A 17,876-nucleotide genomic window follows, 5' to 3' on the forward strand; every position below is an offset into this window, starting at 1 on the left:
AAGAATACAGAAATACCAACTACAACAAAAAATAACAATGCACCCATAAACGGGAGGGTTACATCAGTATTTCATAAAAATATATTGGAGTGGTGACGTTCTAATCAGAGAAAAAAAAGAAACATAGTAATACAGGAAAAAGAGTAAAGCGATCCTATAAACAAAAAATGCTAACAGAAGGCATATCACGAGGAAACATAAGAAGAAGGGGACACGCATTTTTTCCCCCGAGATTACGCAATAAAATGCGAGATGAGGAGCTGGCGAAATTTGCCAGGATTTTTTTCGGAGACTATGGAATCAGGAAGGGCATTCCATAATCGAATGGCACGGGAAAGGGCCGACCAATTGAACGCGTGGCTGCTTCCGTATATCCTAGTGAAGCTGAGGTGATTATGTAGCCTGCGTGAGGTGCATGGTGCAAATTCAAGCCGCAAGGAAGCTTTCCTATCCGCATGAACGTACTTATGAAGCAGAGATAAGAGAGCGAAGTCACGACAGATAGTGAGGGGTGGAACTGAAATATCCAGTTTTATTTGCGAAATATAAGAATTGTATGAATATTTATGGGAGACGAACCTTGCGGCCCTATTTTGGACAGATTCTAATAAGCTGATTAGGTTCTTATGCTAAGGTGACCAGATTGGAGAGGCGAATTCGAGCTGCGGGCGAACAGATGTTTGGAAAGCTAGCTTACGGATGTTGGAGGGTGATTTGCGCAGGGTTCGACGTAAGTACACCAGTGACCTTGAGGCATTAGCACATATGGTAGTAATGTGATGGTTCCAGGAAAGGTCTGGCACGAAATTAATTCCCAAGTACTTGTATGAAGTGGCTGGGGAAATCGGGTTGTTATTTATGTGATAAGAGAACGTAGAGATGGAGTGTTTGCAAGCAGAGGAGATGACTTCACATTTAGATGAATTTAGGGTCATTAAACAAGTGTTGCACCAATCAAAATGAGCTGAAGATCGTTTTGAAGAAGGAGGCTGGTTATAGGACGGTAGACAATGCAAACGTCTGCGAACAATCGCACGCGTGATGCTAAATTATTAGGAAGGTCATTAATGTATATCACGAATAGTAGTGGCCCAAGAACGCTACCTTGAGGTACATCGGAAGTAACATAGCAAAGAGGTGAGGAAATATTGTTAACTATTGTAAACTGTTGGCGGTTAGACAATAAGTTCCGTAGCCAAGTTAGTGTCTGTGAGTCTAATTGCAGTGCAGTTAACTTTGAAATCAGGTGACAGTACGCTACACGCCTTCGAAAAGTCGAGAAATATGCTATCGATCTGTATATTACGGTCCATGTCAAAATGCAGGTCAGTTGTACATTCTAAAATCTGGGTCTCACATGATAAGCCTTTTCTGAACCCGTGTTGATTAGTGAAAAAAAGTTGTTCGATTCGAGATGGTTGTATATGTGAGAGGCAATAATGTGTTCGAGCATTTCACAACAAATACATGTCAGTGAGATTGGCCGGTATTTATCTGGTGAGTATTTGTTACCATTATTGAATATGGGGACTACTTTTGCAGTCATCCAATCGAACGGGAGCTCTCCTAAATCTAGTGACTGTCTGAACATGTGATAGAGGATTGTGTTAGAAGTATTGATGGTGTTCTTTAGTATTTTTGAGTTAATCTCGTCGACGCCTGTGATAACCCATTTTCATCACATACACCGGGACGGTGCTTCATCAGCCGGGGATAATGTTACGAGTAATGGCAAAGACAAAGACGTTGTAGTGGGGCTGGGTCAGATGCTCTCCTATCAGACTGAAACCTGCTGGAATCTGTGCGCTCTGTGCGGTCTTGACTAGACAAGCCCTAGCCGTTTGCTGTTAATTAAATACTATCCGTAACAATTATATACTGCCACGCGAAATGTTTTATGATACGCAAATAAATCCATGCTCCCCGGCAGGCGAGCATCCAGTGCCTGAGCGATCGGCGGGCAGCCATCTTCTATTCGTTTTGGAACGGGACAGTCTCCGGCTATTCAGAAAACTGTACACTTTTGTTCGACGTACTAGTGCATCTTTAACGCGTACGCGTCACTTTGAAGCGGTTAGTTCCCGCGGTCTAGTTACGTCGGGTGACATACCGATATACGAAGTGGCCGCAGCCCAAGAACGTTTGACCAAAAGCACAGTGCTAATGAGAAAAATACGTCGAATCAGAAATTATTATTTTTATTTTGTTCGGTGTAATCTTGCATAATCAGTGTGTACACACCGTATCAGATTGGGAGCTATCGCAGTTTCCAGACGTCGCGTGGCAGACAGGCGAAGTGGGGTGGGCCGCAATGTTTTGACCAATCGTGCACAGCTAATTGCAGCAGTGGAAGAGAAAAAAAATGTGTGGGATAGCTGTACGTTATAGCACCCCATATCGTCGTTTTGGGGAGTGAAACCCTGGAGTTAAAATTTTAGTGGACCCTTCACTGACGCAGTGGAATAAAGTTAAGGGTGCACGTGACGGCCCTCAAAACCATACAGCTGAAAGCCGCCTATAATAGCGACACGTAGACTAGGATCTGCAGCGTTAAAGTTACCATTCATGAACAGACATACCGTACGACCTTCGTTGTCCTGCAACAGTAGTCTGGAGACGTAGTTCTCGGCATAAACTTTCCGAAGCAACAAGACGCAATCATCAGCCTGAAGTCCACGTCAGTAACCCTACCCGAAGACCAAGCGATACTACCGGAGAACTCATGGAGTCACCATGCCTTCAGTGTTCTTGACGATCAAGTTAGTATGCTGCCTTGCGCCATCATCTTGATTTCTGTCAGAGCAAGAGACCCCGAGAGACATGAAAGGCATCACCGAGAGCGACCAACAGATACTCGACCGTGAAGTCGCCATCGCAAGGGGAGTCGAGCATTGCGCCGTGGTGAAGCTTAGATATTATTGACAAACTTCAGCCAAACGTTGAAACACTTGAAGACGCACAGGAAAATTCTATACGTGGTTACGTTACAGCAGTCAGCGTTAAGGTTGTCCTCTTGGGTTCCACTGAACCTACAACGACGTTTCCTGTTTCTCCACAAGCCGTTGATATTGTGACGAAGGCGAGATTCAGGCGAAGGATGTATTTACAGAATACTTACAAGGAAAGGTAGGGAAAGAGAAGATATCTGATACGGCCCTAGTACAAGAGTCTTCATCGTCGTGTTCGTCGCTCTGCCAAGCATCGCGTTCATTCATGAACGGTTCGCTCCGTAACATCACCCTCCGGTGGCGGAAGCGCCGTCCTAGTGCTTGCTATGAAGGCGAGGAGCCGACAGAGCAATATGGCTTCAGCCTGGTAGCATGAACAACATCATTTGGTGGCGAGGAGGTCGAAGAAGCAGGGTCGAGGGGTGTAATCTCGTTATTGGCGTCACCGAGTTGACACAGCACCTTGTCGGGCTCGGTGTAACGTGAGGTAAGCTTTTCTTAGGCCAACAAGGCGGCATGGCGACCATAGGAGGACCAAGGAGCCAGGCATGAAGTGCAGACTTCTGTATCGACTGCTGTAACACAATTTTTGCTATTCTTGCGAAGCAAAGTCGGTCATGGGCAAGTTGACGAGGTGAAGGGGCTCGAGAAACGACGTCACAGACGTATTCAGTAAGCGAGCGAAGAGCCGAAGGGAGGAAAGTCCCGAATGGCAATACAGGGTGTCGGTCAAACAGTAAATAAAAGGGGTGAATATCCAGCGGTGTCATGCCGTGAGCTGTACGCAAAAGACACAAATGGTAACGTGTTGTCCCAGTAACGGTGAGCATATGAAACGTACATGACCAGCATCTCATCGTTCGGTTCAGGCGCTTGGTCAACCCATTCGTCTGTGGATTATAAGCGGTGGCGATCGTAAGTTTAGTGGAGCAGGTACAAAGAATGTCATGTACCACTCTTAAGAGGAAGTACCTCCCGCGATCGGTGAGGAGCAGCCGAGGAGCGCCATGATGTAGAATTACGTCGAGGGAGAGAAAGCCAGCGGAGTCGGTAGACCAACTTGTCGACAATGCCTTCGTGATTGCGAATCGCGTGGCTTAGACTTACGCGATCTCAAACCATTGATTTCCCGAGAAGTACGTAAGGAAGTGGCTAAAACGGTCAAGGCCCACACAGAAGGGATGCAGGGATGCAGCCACAGCAGGGATGTCAATGGGCTGTATAGCCAGCGCTGAAGGGTGCTTGCGGCGTTGGCGGCGTTCACAAGCAGTGACGTAGTGGAGCACAGAACGGTACGTACCAAGCCAGAAACACGGATGTCCGATGCGGGTGTAAGTTCGCCAGACACCTAGGTGACCGGCAGTAGGTACGTCTTGAAGCTGATGAACAACACTGGTGCGTATATGGCAAGGTAGGACAACCAGAAGCTCTTAGCCATCTGAGCTGAGATTACGAACATAGAGAATGTAGCTCAAACAGGCGAATAGAATGGTCTGGTGATGAAGAGGTTGGACGACCGATGATGATACTTCTCGTCGCTGATCGGAGGGGATATCATCCAAAGCAAGGATGGACAGTACGCATGCGTCTGGGTCAGGGTCAGTGAAGTCGGGAGCATCGTAAGCATGACGTGACGAGCACACTGCTTCTTGGTACAATCGTCCATAGTTGTAGTGGACGAAAACGAGTATTCTTTGAGCCGTAGTGCAGAGCGACCGAGACGTCCAGATGGATTTGATCGACAAGAGCCAGCAGAGTGCACGATGGTCTGTAATCACAGGAAAAGCTCGGCCAAACAACTACGGTCTAAATTTGATGACAGCCGACAAGAAGGCCGGGCCTTCGCGTTCCGTGATTGTAATGTTTCGTTCCTACGATGAAAGAAGGCGACTGGAGTAGCCGATTGCACGTTCCCTGCCGTGTCGTTTTTGGCCAAGGACAGCCATAATTTCATAACCACTGGCATCGGTGTGAAGTTCTGTAGGCGATGAAGGGTCGAAATGGCCCAGTATTGGTCTTGTAGTGAGTAGACGGATAAGGGCAAAAAACGAAGCTGCTTGTCTGGGACTTTACACGAAGTGAAAATAATTTTTCAAGAGTCCAGTAAGGGGCCGATGTCCGCGAAGTTCCAGACAAATCGATGAAAGTAGGAACATAATCTTACGAAACTCCGGACGTCTTTGGCTAAGTACTACACGGGAATTGTTCCACTACTCGCATCTTGTCGGGATCTGGTTGAACGCCGGCAACAGTGACAAGTTGAACAAGCATAGTTATCTGGCGTCACCCGAAACGGCACTTGGCAGATTTCATCTGAATAGCGGCTCTACAGAAAACGGCAGGAACGGCCGATAAACGGGTGAGGTGGTTGTCAAACGTAGGCGAGTAGACAATGGCACCGTATAAATAGCATAGACAGATGGACCACATATATCCCGGCAGCAGAGAGTCCATCATACGTTCCAAAGTTGCTGGGGCTTTACAGAGTCCAAACTGCATGGCCTTGAATTGGTGCAGGCCACCTAGTGTAATAAAGGTGCTTTTCTCGTGGTCCTTAGGGTCGACTGAAACCTGTCAATAGCCGGACCACAGGTCCATGGAGGAAAATATTGGGCTCCATGAAGGCAGTCGAGGGCGTTAATGATAAGTGGCAAAGGGTGGACGTCTTTATGAGTTACTTGGCTCAAATTGGGATAGTCAACGCAGTAAGGACACCTGCCGTCTTTCTTTTTGACGAGACCAACAGGAGAGGCCAGACAACAATTGGATGTCGTCTTTTGTAATCATTTTGTCGACCTCGTTCTGGATGACTAAGGGATAACCTTATTCAACAGGCTCACGTTGAGAAGGAGAACGACAACTGTATCGTCGGTATGAGCAAGGGAGACATCGCGTATAGCTGTAAACAATGGTGTGAGCAAGGGCGACATCACGGCCTAACAGAACGTCGACAATCGGATACAAGACGCAGTCGCGATCGGGAATATTCCGTGAAGACGTCAGAGTAACGCTTGAGGCGTCAAGCGAACGCGATGACGAGAGCTTAAGCGCGGTGGCAGTCGTCTGGGCTATAGGGAAGATCGGGCAGCTCAAGTTGATGAGCACCGGTCGCACAATCAATGAGCGCAGATCGAGTGGGCAAAAAATTGCCGCGTATCTGCGTGCTTCGCTGCAAATGTCGTCGAAAGACGATAGTCTTCTGCCGGCCGTACTACATGAGTGCTGGTCTGATCCGCGGCCACCCGTGATGCTGTTCTCGTACCATTTCTAGGGAGCCTACATGCAACGGCGCTTGTATGTAGCCTCCCTACGCAGTCGGGGAACGTCGTTCGTCGGCGCGCATAGCATGGCATTTTCAGCGCAGCTTAAGAAACTAGGGTCTTTAGAGTTACGTATCTATGTATTTTCTATTAAAGGAACACACCTCCTAATACTTATCTAGTGATGTTGCGCCTCAGATATGCGTAATATTTATTTGTGATCGATAACGTTCACAAGTATGAACAGCCGTACCAGTTTAAGTAGTGTGGGCGGTAAGCAAGTGGTCCAACTTTGACCGGGTGGCTGAATCGGGTGACAGACAGACAGACAGACAGACAGACAGACCAAATTTTCAGCGTTTAAGTTCCCCAAGAAAGACTATAGTCTTTAAAAGCTAAGCCGCACAATAGGTCATGGGGACACTTCTCAATGACGGCAAATTGAACTGAAGATGGATCACCAGCAATGCAGACGTGGGCGCTGCACATCCCAAGGACGACAGGAATCTCTCCATCAGCAACTCGGAGGATGTGGAAGGTGGCGTGAGCACTTTATGAAGGCGATGACGAAGATCTGCGCTCATTACAAAGATGCGCGCCCCAGGGGTAGTGAGCGCAGAAATAGCCCAGGTGGTGAAAACTAATCCGGAGCCCTCCACACGGCGCGCCTCATAATCAGAACTGGTTTTGGCACGTAAAACCCCAGAAAAGAAGAAGAACGCCGGAGGGAGTAAGCACGGCAGCAGCGTGCAGCGAGCGAATTGACCTTCGAGCTGCCGCTCGCATTACCGCGAAAACACAGCGCAGGGAGGACTGTCCCCGCCGCCGATGGCTTTCAGGATACAGCGGCTCGGGCAGGCGCACGCGGCGTAGAACGCCTCATCCCCCCCCCCCCCTTTCCTAACCCTCCCTCCGGAGTTTTGCCGCCTTGCGGGCCGCCCGGAGTAGAACGCCCCCTCCCTACCCTCCTTCCGGGAGCGTTGCGCGCGACTGGAAGGTGGTGCGCTTAATTCCCGCTTCTCTCTCTTGCGTGCACGACATTGAGCCGCGATCTTCCGCTCACCCTCGCACGCTTTCGCCCGCACATACGGCACGCGGCGACAATTTTATCGCCAATGGATTTCATACAGAACCTCACGGTGACGGCGGCGACAGCATAAACGCGCCTGGAGTGTCCATATAATCGCAATAAAAAAAAAACGACACTACACAAACTATATAGTTGCACCATGTCACCTCGCACGTATCTACAATGCCCGATGTGCTTTCTTCGCCCACATCATGTAGGCTAGTTTCACAAACTGCGGAGGTTGGAACCGTCCTTGCTCATAATACATTTTCGAGTCTAGGAACTTAGCGGCCTCATAGGTTCGTGCAAGACACCAAAATCTGAATATTTCCCTGAGCAGGCAAGACGTAGAACCAAAATAAGACTACTCCCACGAGGCGACAGGAACGCCAACAGCACCGCGATACGAGCGATTTCCGTTGGAGGGTGCTACGGCTGGAGGGCTCGAGAGTGCTAGTGACACCGGTATAGGCACAAGGGATCTAGTTGTGTTGATAACGGAAATAGAGGCAGCTCTAGTACGATAGAGCGTGTACAGCCGAAGATAGGTATACCCGTGACGACAGTGAAATGCCTTAGATGTCCATTAACCATGACTATAGTACAGCGCGCAACTCTGAGCGCCGGCAGGTGCATAAAACACACGGACGTGTCTTGCACTTACCGCGACGTTATGGTCTGTCCGCTCCCTGCAGGTCGCAGTGTACCACTGTCGTCTGCACGCTGAACCTCAAAATTGGGCCTTAAAATTAGGGGCACGTAGCGTTCACCTCCGCAAAGAGTAAATATTTCTTGCAGCGATTACCAAAGTGTAAGGGATCAGCGTAATTTTTTTCCCACTATGAGCGCCTGTCTGTAAGAGGGGGGGGGGGGGGGGGGGGCTGGTCTGGAATAATTTTTGTGTGTGTGTGTGCGTGTGTGGGGGGGGGCTATGGGGGTGTGTAAATCCCTGTTCCCAATGACGGCAAATTGAACCGAAGAGGGATGACCAGCAATGCAGACGCGCGCGATGCACATCCCAAGAACGACAAGAGTCTCTCCATCAGTGACTCGGCAGATGAGGGAGGCGGTAGGCGTGAGCACTTTATGAAGGCGCGACGAAGATCTGCACTCATTATGAAGATCGTGCCCTAGTGGTGATGAGCGCAGAAATACTGACGCCATCGACATCTGGTGGAACTGACAGCTATGCTGCAGTGTGGTGTTCGAAAGAGGACGTGGCCGCCGTGCTGGGAAACCGCGCAAATGCCGTGACCAATACGCCTACTTTTAGCCTCCTCAAAGCGCTGGCACTCCATCGACTTCATAAACCCTCTTGCCCATTACATTGTTGAAGACGTCGTCGACGACCCCGTTCAGGATGTGGTCAAACTTGTGGTCATCCGGCACCTCGGCATCGGCTTTTCGGCATAGCGACAACATGTCTTTTATGTACGAGACGTAAGATTCTGCTGACGTCTGCGTACGTGACGCGAGCATCTTTTTCGCGGCAATTTTCGGGCCAACGGTCTTCCCAAACAAGTCTCGTAGTTTTTCTGTGCAGGTGTCCGAGATCAAGATTTCAGCTTCGTAATTGTCGAACATACTTTCGCAGTGTTTTTGAGGTAGGATATATTATTGGCAAACACCAGCGTAGGGTCCCATCGGTTGTCGTGAACGTTCGTACTCCGGCAACCAGTCTTCGACGTCTGCTTCACCGTAACGGTAGAACGTGCCAGGATCCCGCGTTGGCACAAACACAATCGTTGAAGTGGCGGGCGCTGATGTAAGCGCCGTGTCTTCCGCCATTCCAGACAGACGGCCGAAACGGCTGCCGCTGCGAAGTTCCCTTGCGAGGCGTGACGTCACCCGCACCACCACCACGGCGTGACCGAGGCGAGATGCAGGCGAAGGATGTACTTACAGATTATCTACAAAGAAAGGTAGGACAAAAGAAGATGTCTGATCTGGCCCACGTGCAAGCGTCTTCATCGTCCTCTTCGTCGCTCTGCCATGCATCACTTTCATCCGTGTACGGATCGCTCTGTAACAATATCAATCCGAGTTTTCCCGTGCATAAGCAAGCACATGTTAAAGGTGTCCTTCAGCAATACAAGAAGGTCTTTTCGTCGTCTTCAAGGACGCCACACTCACCAGTCGCTAAGCATCGCATAATAGCTGAAGAATGTGCTCTACCACTCCGTCAAAGCGCGTACCGAGTTTCGACGCCATAACGTGTAGCTATAAATTAACACGTCTACGAAACCTGCGCTGCGAGATCATCGCGCATTTCAAGAGCACGTGGGCGTCTTCTGTAGTCGTGGTGAAAAAAAAAAGGATGAACCTCTGGCGCTTCTGCGTCATTCAGCATCGCCTGTGAAAGCCCTGAAGAAGGACGTGTAAGATCATCCACGGATAGAAGAGGCCTTGGACTGACTTTGTAATGCAAAGTATTTTTTCGTCGATGGATCTCGGGGCGGGTTACTGGTAAACTCAAGGTGAAGAGAGGGATCGAGGGCGAATCTGTTTGCTATGCCAGACGAACTCCACTAGTTCAGTCATGCCGTTCGGGCATTGCTCAGCACCTGCAAGGTTCTAGGCCGTCATAGGCGCAGTGATCGCTGGTTAGAAGCCGCAGAGCTGCCTTGTCTACTAGCATGGCGTCGTAGTCTTTTCCGCCAGTTTCTATGCACATCTGACACACCTGGTTACATTACTAGACGCAATTACAGTGTACTAGATTGGGGGAGTGGGACCAACGAAGGCTCTGCGCAGAGGCATTTTTTATGGAAAACCAGGTGGCGCCACCGTCACTTTCTTCCGAATGAGCGGCCCCGCTCGCCGGCCAAGTCGGAGACCCTACCGCAGCTGCATGGAGCTTTGACAGGCGGATACTCGATGGCGGTAACACTGAAATTATTCCCCAACGATCTATTACAAATAAAATGGAAAAAGAGCGGCGGAAAGAACGCAAATGACGCAACAACGACGGTACGTCGAGCAGACAACAGCTACTCAGTCCGGAAGCTCGCTTCAGCCAATGAGCGCTGCCTAAACCGCCGGAGCCAACGTTTATTGGCCGGCGATTCAGAATAAGGCGACGGCAGCGCCGCCCCATTTTCCGCGTTTTTTGCTTCCCCCTCGCCGCTTGCTAAGGCGTCCGCTGGACCCACTCCCCGATTCTAGTACCACGGCCGCTGTCGTGCATGTCGCTCTAACGCAATCAAGGCATCCGACTGACGCTGGACGGCCGCTTTGCGTACGATGAGCTGCTGTTCTGGGGTCATGTCATCAGCAAGTCTGGAGTCTCTTCGGTCAAACAGAAGCCAGCTGCTACCACAATGTTCTAGATGTTCATCAACAACAAGGCAATTGCGCAGGTGCCTATTACAGGCGACGTGTATTTTTCACGTTTCGCCCAGCCATTGAACGCCACAAGTCGAAACACTTCAGGAACTCAAACGACGCCGGCAGCAAGCGCCAGTACAAGCACGCAGGGTATCGAACCGAAAGCGAACTGAAAACTGAAAACAAAAAAGCTACAAAAATTGACAGTCACTTTAGCATACGCCAAAGAGGATGAAGGCGAAAATCTGCGCGCTAGAGACATTAGTTATACTAATTGTCATTCTCATTCGAATGCGTTGTTACTTCTTATTACGTGTTTGCTCCTACCTAAGGTCGTAGGTTCGAGTGCCTTAATTGACTCTACCCTAATTACCCATACCTTAATTAACTTCGCCCTAATTAACATAAAAGGTCATGGATTTGACTCCCACCAAAGGTCGTGGCTTCGAGTGCCTTAACTATATATTAATAAACTCTGCCTTAGTTAACTTCGCCTTAACACCAAAGCTCGAGGGTTTGACTCCCACCTAAGGTCGTGGGTTCGAGTGCCTGAATTGACTCTACCTTAAGCGACATCGGAGCCAGCTGTGGAACAAGAGGACGACGAACATGAAGTGGCACGAGCGCGAGGGGCCGTATAGGAAAGCTGGCATGATGAGCGGCATTGGAGCCAGCTGCGGAAGACGACGACGAACGCGCGAGCAGTTTTCACGAGCGCATCTCTGCGCGAAGTGAGTTCACGTGACTTTCTGTACCGCACACCGGATTTTCAAGACCAGTGTCTGATGAGACATCTAAGGAAAAAAACGTTATTTTTGCGGGAACCGAAATTGAACGAGAACGTCAGGAATTTTTTTTTAATCTAGAGTGAAACGAAAATAAAAATATTATTAGGCTTCAATAAACACTGTGAAGGTTGATGGTACCCCCGAAATCTTCATCACCGACCGAGGAGCGGGTTTTGCAGCGGAACTTACTCAAGCCATCCTGCAAGATACCCAGACAAGCCAGCACAACGCCACAATCGACCACCCGCATAAGAATGGTTTTACTGACGTTAGCAATGTACGTCGACGTCAATGAACATGACCTGGGATGCACTCATTCCGTACGTAACATTCGGTTACGGCGGGGGTGCACCAAGTCGGCGAATCGTGGGACGAAGTGACGAAAATACGAGCACACGCCCAAGAAAGTGCTCAACTCCCGCACTGACTTCGGTGTTTCGATGGAGCTGACTGCCTCAATTTTCCGCGGATCTGGCCTCACACCGTTTATGTCGACCAGATGCCCAAGTACTGATGTCTCGGTTTCACCAAAACGACATTTCTCGGAATTTAGGATCAATCCACGAATTCATGAAAAGTACCCTGAGCGGCCGATCGCGAGGCAATTTTGCGTGTATTAGCGGGCTTCTTTCACGCTAAAAAAATACATTCATGTAGCACGTGTTCAGTAACAGAAAGCTGTATCGGCATTTTTTCATGTTGCTCTATTATTTTCTCATTGACACGTTTCATCTATTCATAATATTTGGGAAGTTGAATAATTAATTAGGACTAATTATGTAATTAGGTGGAATTCATAAAAATCATCTGAACATTTGCAAGTGACGGCAAACAATACTACCTTGGTGACGTCCAGCTACGTGGCATTTGCATAGTTTATTGTTTGGCCCAAGTTACGTGAAACACTGTATAAGTAGCCGACGCGTCTGATCCGCAGATGAGATTTTGACGATAGACGAGTGTGTTCACCGTTATCTTTGTGCTAAGTGTTAACTGTCGTGCTGGGCACACTTCGCCCAATGAAGAGTCAGTTTCGTCATTGGCGTTGTGCCACTGTGGTTCCTCACCATCACTACAAGGTGACAACATTGAAAAGGCACGAGTAAGCATTCTAGGGCTACTTCCCTTGAAAATCTGTCCGTCCATGCGTCTGTTTCTAAGGCGTGATATGATGCGCTCCATAAGTACACATGGTGTCCCATGTATTCATATATAACAATACCTTATGACTACGTATGGCTACTGAGATTTATAATTATGACCATATATATTGAGCACCGAAGAGGTATTAACAGTATTTAGCGATAATAAAAAAACTAATAATTTTAACTACGATGGCGTAGTATTGAGCCTTAAGGTCAACGTTACGTTACGGTGCCTTAAGGTGGCGGACCCACTCCGGCGGCACAAGCGCCCCGTTTTCAGTACTTTTGGAGCAACCATGGTGGCTCTTGTGCTTAGGATATAGAGTTGTCGTATATAGCTCAAAAAAGCTTAATTCTTGTAGATTCCAACTATATATATAATATAAATAAATTGAATAATATGATTTAGAAATAAATGTTCAAGAAAAACCATGAGATATATGGTTTTTGCGAACTGTCTCAGTTGTGATCATATTTAGAAGAAACTACCGCATTTACGGCGTTGCAGCCTATGTAGCTTTAGGACAAATTTATCTATTTCCTTGACGCAGAAAAATAATGTTCAATTTTTACTTTTTGGATAATTTGCTTTTGAAGAATGCCAAATATCGCAAATTCTGTTGTAAACAGCCCGGCAACTACACACTCAAGGAAGCTAAATTTTAGGTAACTAAGAGTTCAAGGAATTTCTATTTAGGACGCAAAATTTGATTCATGTACCTTTATTAGTTTTAAACCGCAGCTTCGTAGCTTTAGTACCTTCCCGCGAAAATGGGCAAAAGTAGGACCAAAATTCTAAATATTGCTTAATATCGGTCGAATTATTAGGTACTGAAACGACTGAAGAAGCATCTAATTTGTGTTCTGAAGCAACCGAAATCTTCGAAAAGGCTTCGATAAAACTCCAAAATTCGCTATGATTTTGATACAGGAATAACTGTTGGAACCGGGGCGCCGTAATGATCAGAAAACTCCGGTGTGGACAGAATTCAGAACAGTGAAAGAACTGGTTCGTCTGGGTACGATGAAGTTCGTAGCTTGGACGCAGGGAACAAAAGAAACCGGCCTATCTGATCGTCTCATTTCAAAATACTGTAGTGTAGCAGGTGAGGTTTTAGGCAGTCGCTTTTGAAGCAGCCTACGCCACGTTGTACAAACTGCTTTATTCAGGGTTTCGCCGACGACGACGACGCAGGCTAGACAGCACAATGCGTGAAGGGAAGCGTAGCGTCCACTGCTAAGCCTGTGTACGAAGATCAGTACAGACTAGATGCAGGAAACAAAGTATCGAGCAAAACGTTTTAAGTGGTTTCGCACCGCGGTAGGCGAAGTGCTTGTATTGCAATTTATTGACACCGTATACAAAATCATCGAGGCTAAAGACGTTGGTGGCAGTCATAGCACAAACAGTGACACTTGGCGGTGAACGACCTCGCACATCACATTGGTGAAAGGGGTTAGAAGTCACAGGAAAGCTTTTTTTCGTTTGGAAGAATGTCAGTTGTTGCGATTAAAATGCATTAAAAATTGGCTGTGGTTTAGTTCTGGTTAAACCTAGTAGAGTAGCGACAGCTACAGACCCCCGGCTGCGCTTAGACTTCGCTTGTAGTTAGACATGTTGGTATTAAACTTAGTGGTTTCCCAATAGACTAAGAAACGAGAGACGTGGTCAACCAACGAGTAAAGCGGGCCGGGCTGCCGTCAGAGACGCAGAACTCGAGCAGCATTCATCATCAGAGGTCGGCGCTGTAGATTTATCGTTAGAGGCTAAGCGAGCCCGTTTAGCGGCATCGCTTTCACGGCGCTTGGCCAACCGTTCGGCACGCTCCTCTTGAGTCTCTTCAGCGCGCTGTTTCGTTTTCATTTCTACGGCGATCCCTCGCCTCCTTCAGGCTGGCCATCTGTGTGTGTGTGTGAGTGATTTTGAAAAAGAGAAGAGAAGAGAAAAGTGCAGCGCCGTAACTGCCTCTCGTGTGAGGGCACCTCAACAGCGCTGCGCGGGTGGAAGGGAGAAAGAAAGTGAGAGAGAGGAGAAAGAGTCCAAAAAGAAAAAAAAAAGCCAGCGGTAAGGAGGGAAGGCGGCGGCACGACTTACAGCCGCGAGGAAAGGTTTGTTCCTTCCAAGTAATCTAGTAGCGCCGAGAAGGCGCGCCTGGCGATGGATGTAGGAGTCGCCGGGAACAGGAGTGCCCGAGTGCTGTCGGACGGCAGACCGAGGCTACGGTAGGCGGTGACAAGTACGCCGCGTTCAGCTGCATACGCGGGGCACCTCAGGAGAACGTGGTCGAGGTTCTCGACGTCAGCGCACCTGTCACAGAGTGGTGAGCCGCTTCCCGAGAGTCGGTGTTTGCGCTCCGCCGTCCAGCAGTAGCCGATGCGGAAACGCAGGAGCAGAGCTCGATCCTGTCGGCTCAAGCCCCTGCGCGGAAGCAGCTTCGGGGGGTCGCCGCCGGCGACGCGAGGGTCGGGGTGCCTCGTCTGCAGGTAGCCAGCCACGGAGTGACGGGCGACGTCGAAGGGCATCACGGCGAGCGACAGGGGCACCGGCGAGGTGTGGGCCTCCCTTGCAAGCCGGTCTGCTTCCTCGTTCCCGGGGAGCCCAATGTGGGAAGGCACCCACTGAAAAACGAGGTCGCATCCCAGCTCGCAAACGTCGTCCAGCTTACGGTGGAGTCGGTGGACGAATGTGTGGGCGTGGTCCCCCTTGGCCAGCATGCACAGTGCCGCCCGTGAGTCCGAGACGATGGCCGCCCGGGCAACGCGCCGCCGGTAGAGCAGCTCAGCCGCCAAGTAGATGGCTGCCAGTTCGGCGTGAGTCGAGGAGACCGCGCTCAGGACGCGGCACTGGCTCTGCGCTGGCCATCTTCTCACCATCCATACTGCGGTCTCAACTATATCTGCGGCGACGCGAGCTCTCCCCTTCCATACTCCCGGTTATCACAGCTGCAGAGCGCGGTCGTGACGTCATACAGAGGGCGCAGCGAGTGCCCCACGGGTAGGGTTCCTCGATGCCCAGCGCCGCCGTCCAGGGTGGAGACAACCCCGCTGGCGCCACCATATTGAGTCACACGAGCTGAGACTCAGCTACGCTTGCGTTCAGAAATAGTGTTACTCGCGGCGCACTTCCAAGTGCTTTGCCTTGATGGGGATGTTTTTATCGGTATCGCATCTGCACATCTTTATAACCAATAGCCGTTAACTCGTCGAAGGTCCAAGACGTAAATGTATGGCGCCGGCAACATACCCCAAGTTTCCTAATTCAATTTACATTTAACATACCGTGTGTATGTTTGAAATGCGCACTATATATATACAGGGTGTTTCAGTGAACACTTTCAAAATTTATTTAAGGTTGCCTGTGGCAGATAGCCCAATTCTAGTTAATGCGCTGGTCTACTCGAAGAGCCGGACATTACTTGCACAAAAAATTGAAATGCATAATCGACTAATCAACAAAAATTCACTAATTAAGTTTTTAACTAATTACCTGATGACCCATATTGCAATTTACCAATTGTAGCCGTGGAGTTCACAAGGCGGATCCACTTGGAACGAATTCTCAGGGTGACGCCAGTTTCGAGATATTAATTCCCGAACTTTGCAGAGAAATGCATTGGCGTTCCAGTTAATTTTTTTCTTCAATGAATAAAGCAACGTTTTGTTAAGAACTTAACTGGAACGCCAATGCATTTCTCCGCAAAGTTCGGGAATTAATATCTCGAAACTGGCGTCACCCTGAGAATTCGTTCCAAGTGGATCCGCCTTGTGAACTCCACGGCTACAATTGGTAAATTGCAATATGGGTCATCAGGTAATTAGTTAAAAACTTAATTAGTGAATTTTTGTTGATTAGTCGATTATGCATTTCAATTTTTTGTGCAAGTAATGTCCGCCTCTTCGAGTAGACCATCTCATTAACTAGAATTGGGCTATCTGCCACAGGCAACCTTAAATAAATTTTGAAAGTGTTCGCTGAAACACCCTGTATATATATATATATATATATATATATATATATATTTGCGCTTCGATGCTTGGTGTATAAGGTTTGCGACCTCCTGTGTGTGGAAGTTTTTCTTTTTCGCTGTTGTATTTTGGTTTACACGTCACGCCTCCTTTACCGTAGCCAGCCACTCGCGCACGGCGGTTAGTTTCCCTTGCGTTGCGCGTGCTCTTCGCGTTCGTTGCAATTATTTGACGATATCTACGCGCAATTTTGCTTTTTTTTGCCCACAAAACTGTGTGCTGACAGGATTAAGCTGGTGTAAAAATAACTGCGATGTGAAAATAAAGTTTAGTTAGTGCTGTAGAGAAACATGTAACGTAACTTGTCTGTGTCAATCTTGCGTAGTACACACAAGAAACCAAACAATGCACAAAATACATTTACTTATGTCTAGTACAATCAATCATGAAAAAGATATGTACATGAAAAATTATATGTACTGTGTGGCGCCTGAAAGTTATGTTGAAAGACGAGATAAAAAAAATTCGCAAAGTAGGCTCGACACACAATTCGGGATAGTGAGAGTTTTTTAAAATTTATGCATTACATGGGGGGGGGGGGGGGGGGTTCAAGTGAGTACATCAACCTTATTAAACACAATATAAATCGAAAACAAGAATGCAAACAAGAAAACGCAACCGCAGGTAATATTAATTGACCCATTAATTCCCACTATGTGAAATACTATTCCAAATTTTAAGATATCTCTTCCACGTGTTCTTAGAGTGACTGGGAGGACGAATATTCAATAAAAAATTCGAATGCATAGGCTGTGAATTAATTATGGAGTGTTGCATATGTGCAACACTGGGCATAATGTACAATACTGAACAAGCGCAAAGCAAACTTTTACGTTCTAGACTAGTCTCCACAGTGTCCTCTACATATATAAAGTGAAAAAAGCAGCGCAGTTTCACTTAACGGCTCATAAAAAAAAAGTTTACAATATCGTGTTTGACGAGCTTGCGGACGACGTGGGTGCCGCCATTTTGGAAACTGCAGAAACAACGACATTTGGCTCCCAAGCGGCTAAGATAGTAACTTGGTGCAATGAAAAACCCTCAAGCGACAATAGTAAGGACAACTTTTAACGTTGCATTAGGATCCTCGCAAACGGCAGGGTGCGGAACTAGGTGTTGCAGATATGCAACAATGGGCAATAATGGGTAAAAGATATCCAGCCAGAATACATCAGCTACCATCGAATACGTCGCATCAGCCAAACACATCGATGGCGAGTACAGAACATTTTATAAATGACCATTAGAACACTGATAACTACATTGAAAAAATAAACAACACTGCATACATATCGCGTACAAAAACCGTAAAT

General features: G+C 48.0%; 1 protein-coding gene across 1 annotated transcript; it reads right to left on the reverse strand.

Annotated features, from left to right (window-relative positions):
• Positions 1 to 14,628: 14,628 nt before the first annotated feature.
• LOC125941273 (uncharacterized) lies at positions 14,629 to 15,411 on the reverse strand. The gene has a single exon (XM_049658254.1). It carries the CDS (start codon positions 15,409 to 15,411, stop codon positions 14,629 to 14,631), a length of 783 nt encoding a protein of 260 aa, XP_049514211.1.
• Between the last annotated feature and the right edge of the window lie 2,465 nt (positions 15,412 to 17,876).

This window comes from Dermacentor silvarum, chromosome 11, assembly GCF_013339745.2.
Source record: "Dermacentor silvarum isolate Dsil-2018 chromosome 11, BIME_Dsil_1.4, whole genome shotgun sequence".
Taxonomy (NCBI): Eukaryota; Metazoa; Arthropoda; class Arachnida; order Ixodida; family Ixodidae; genus Dermacentor; species Dermacentor silvarum.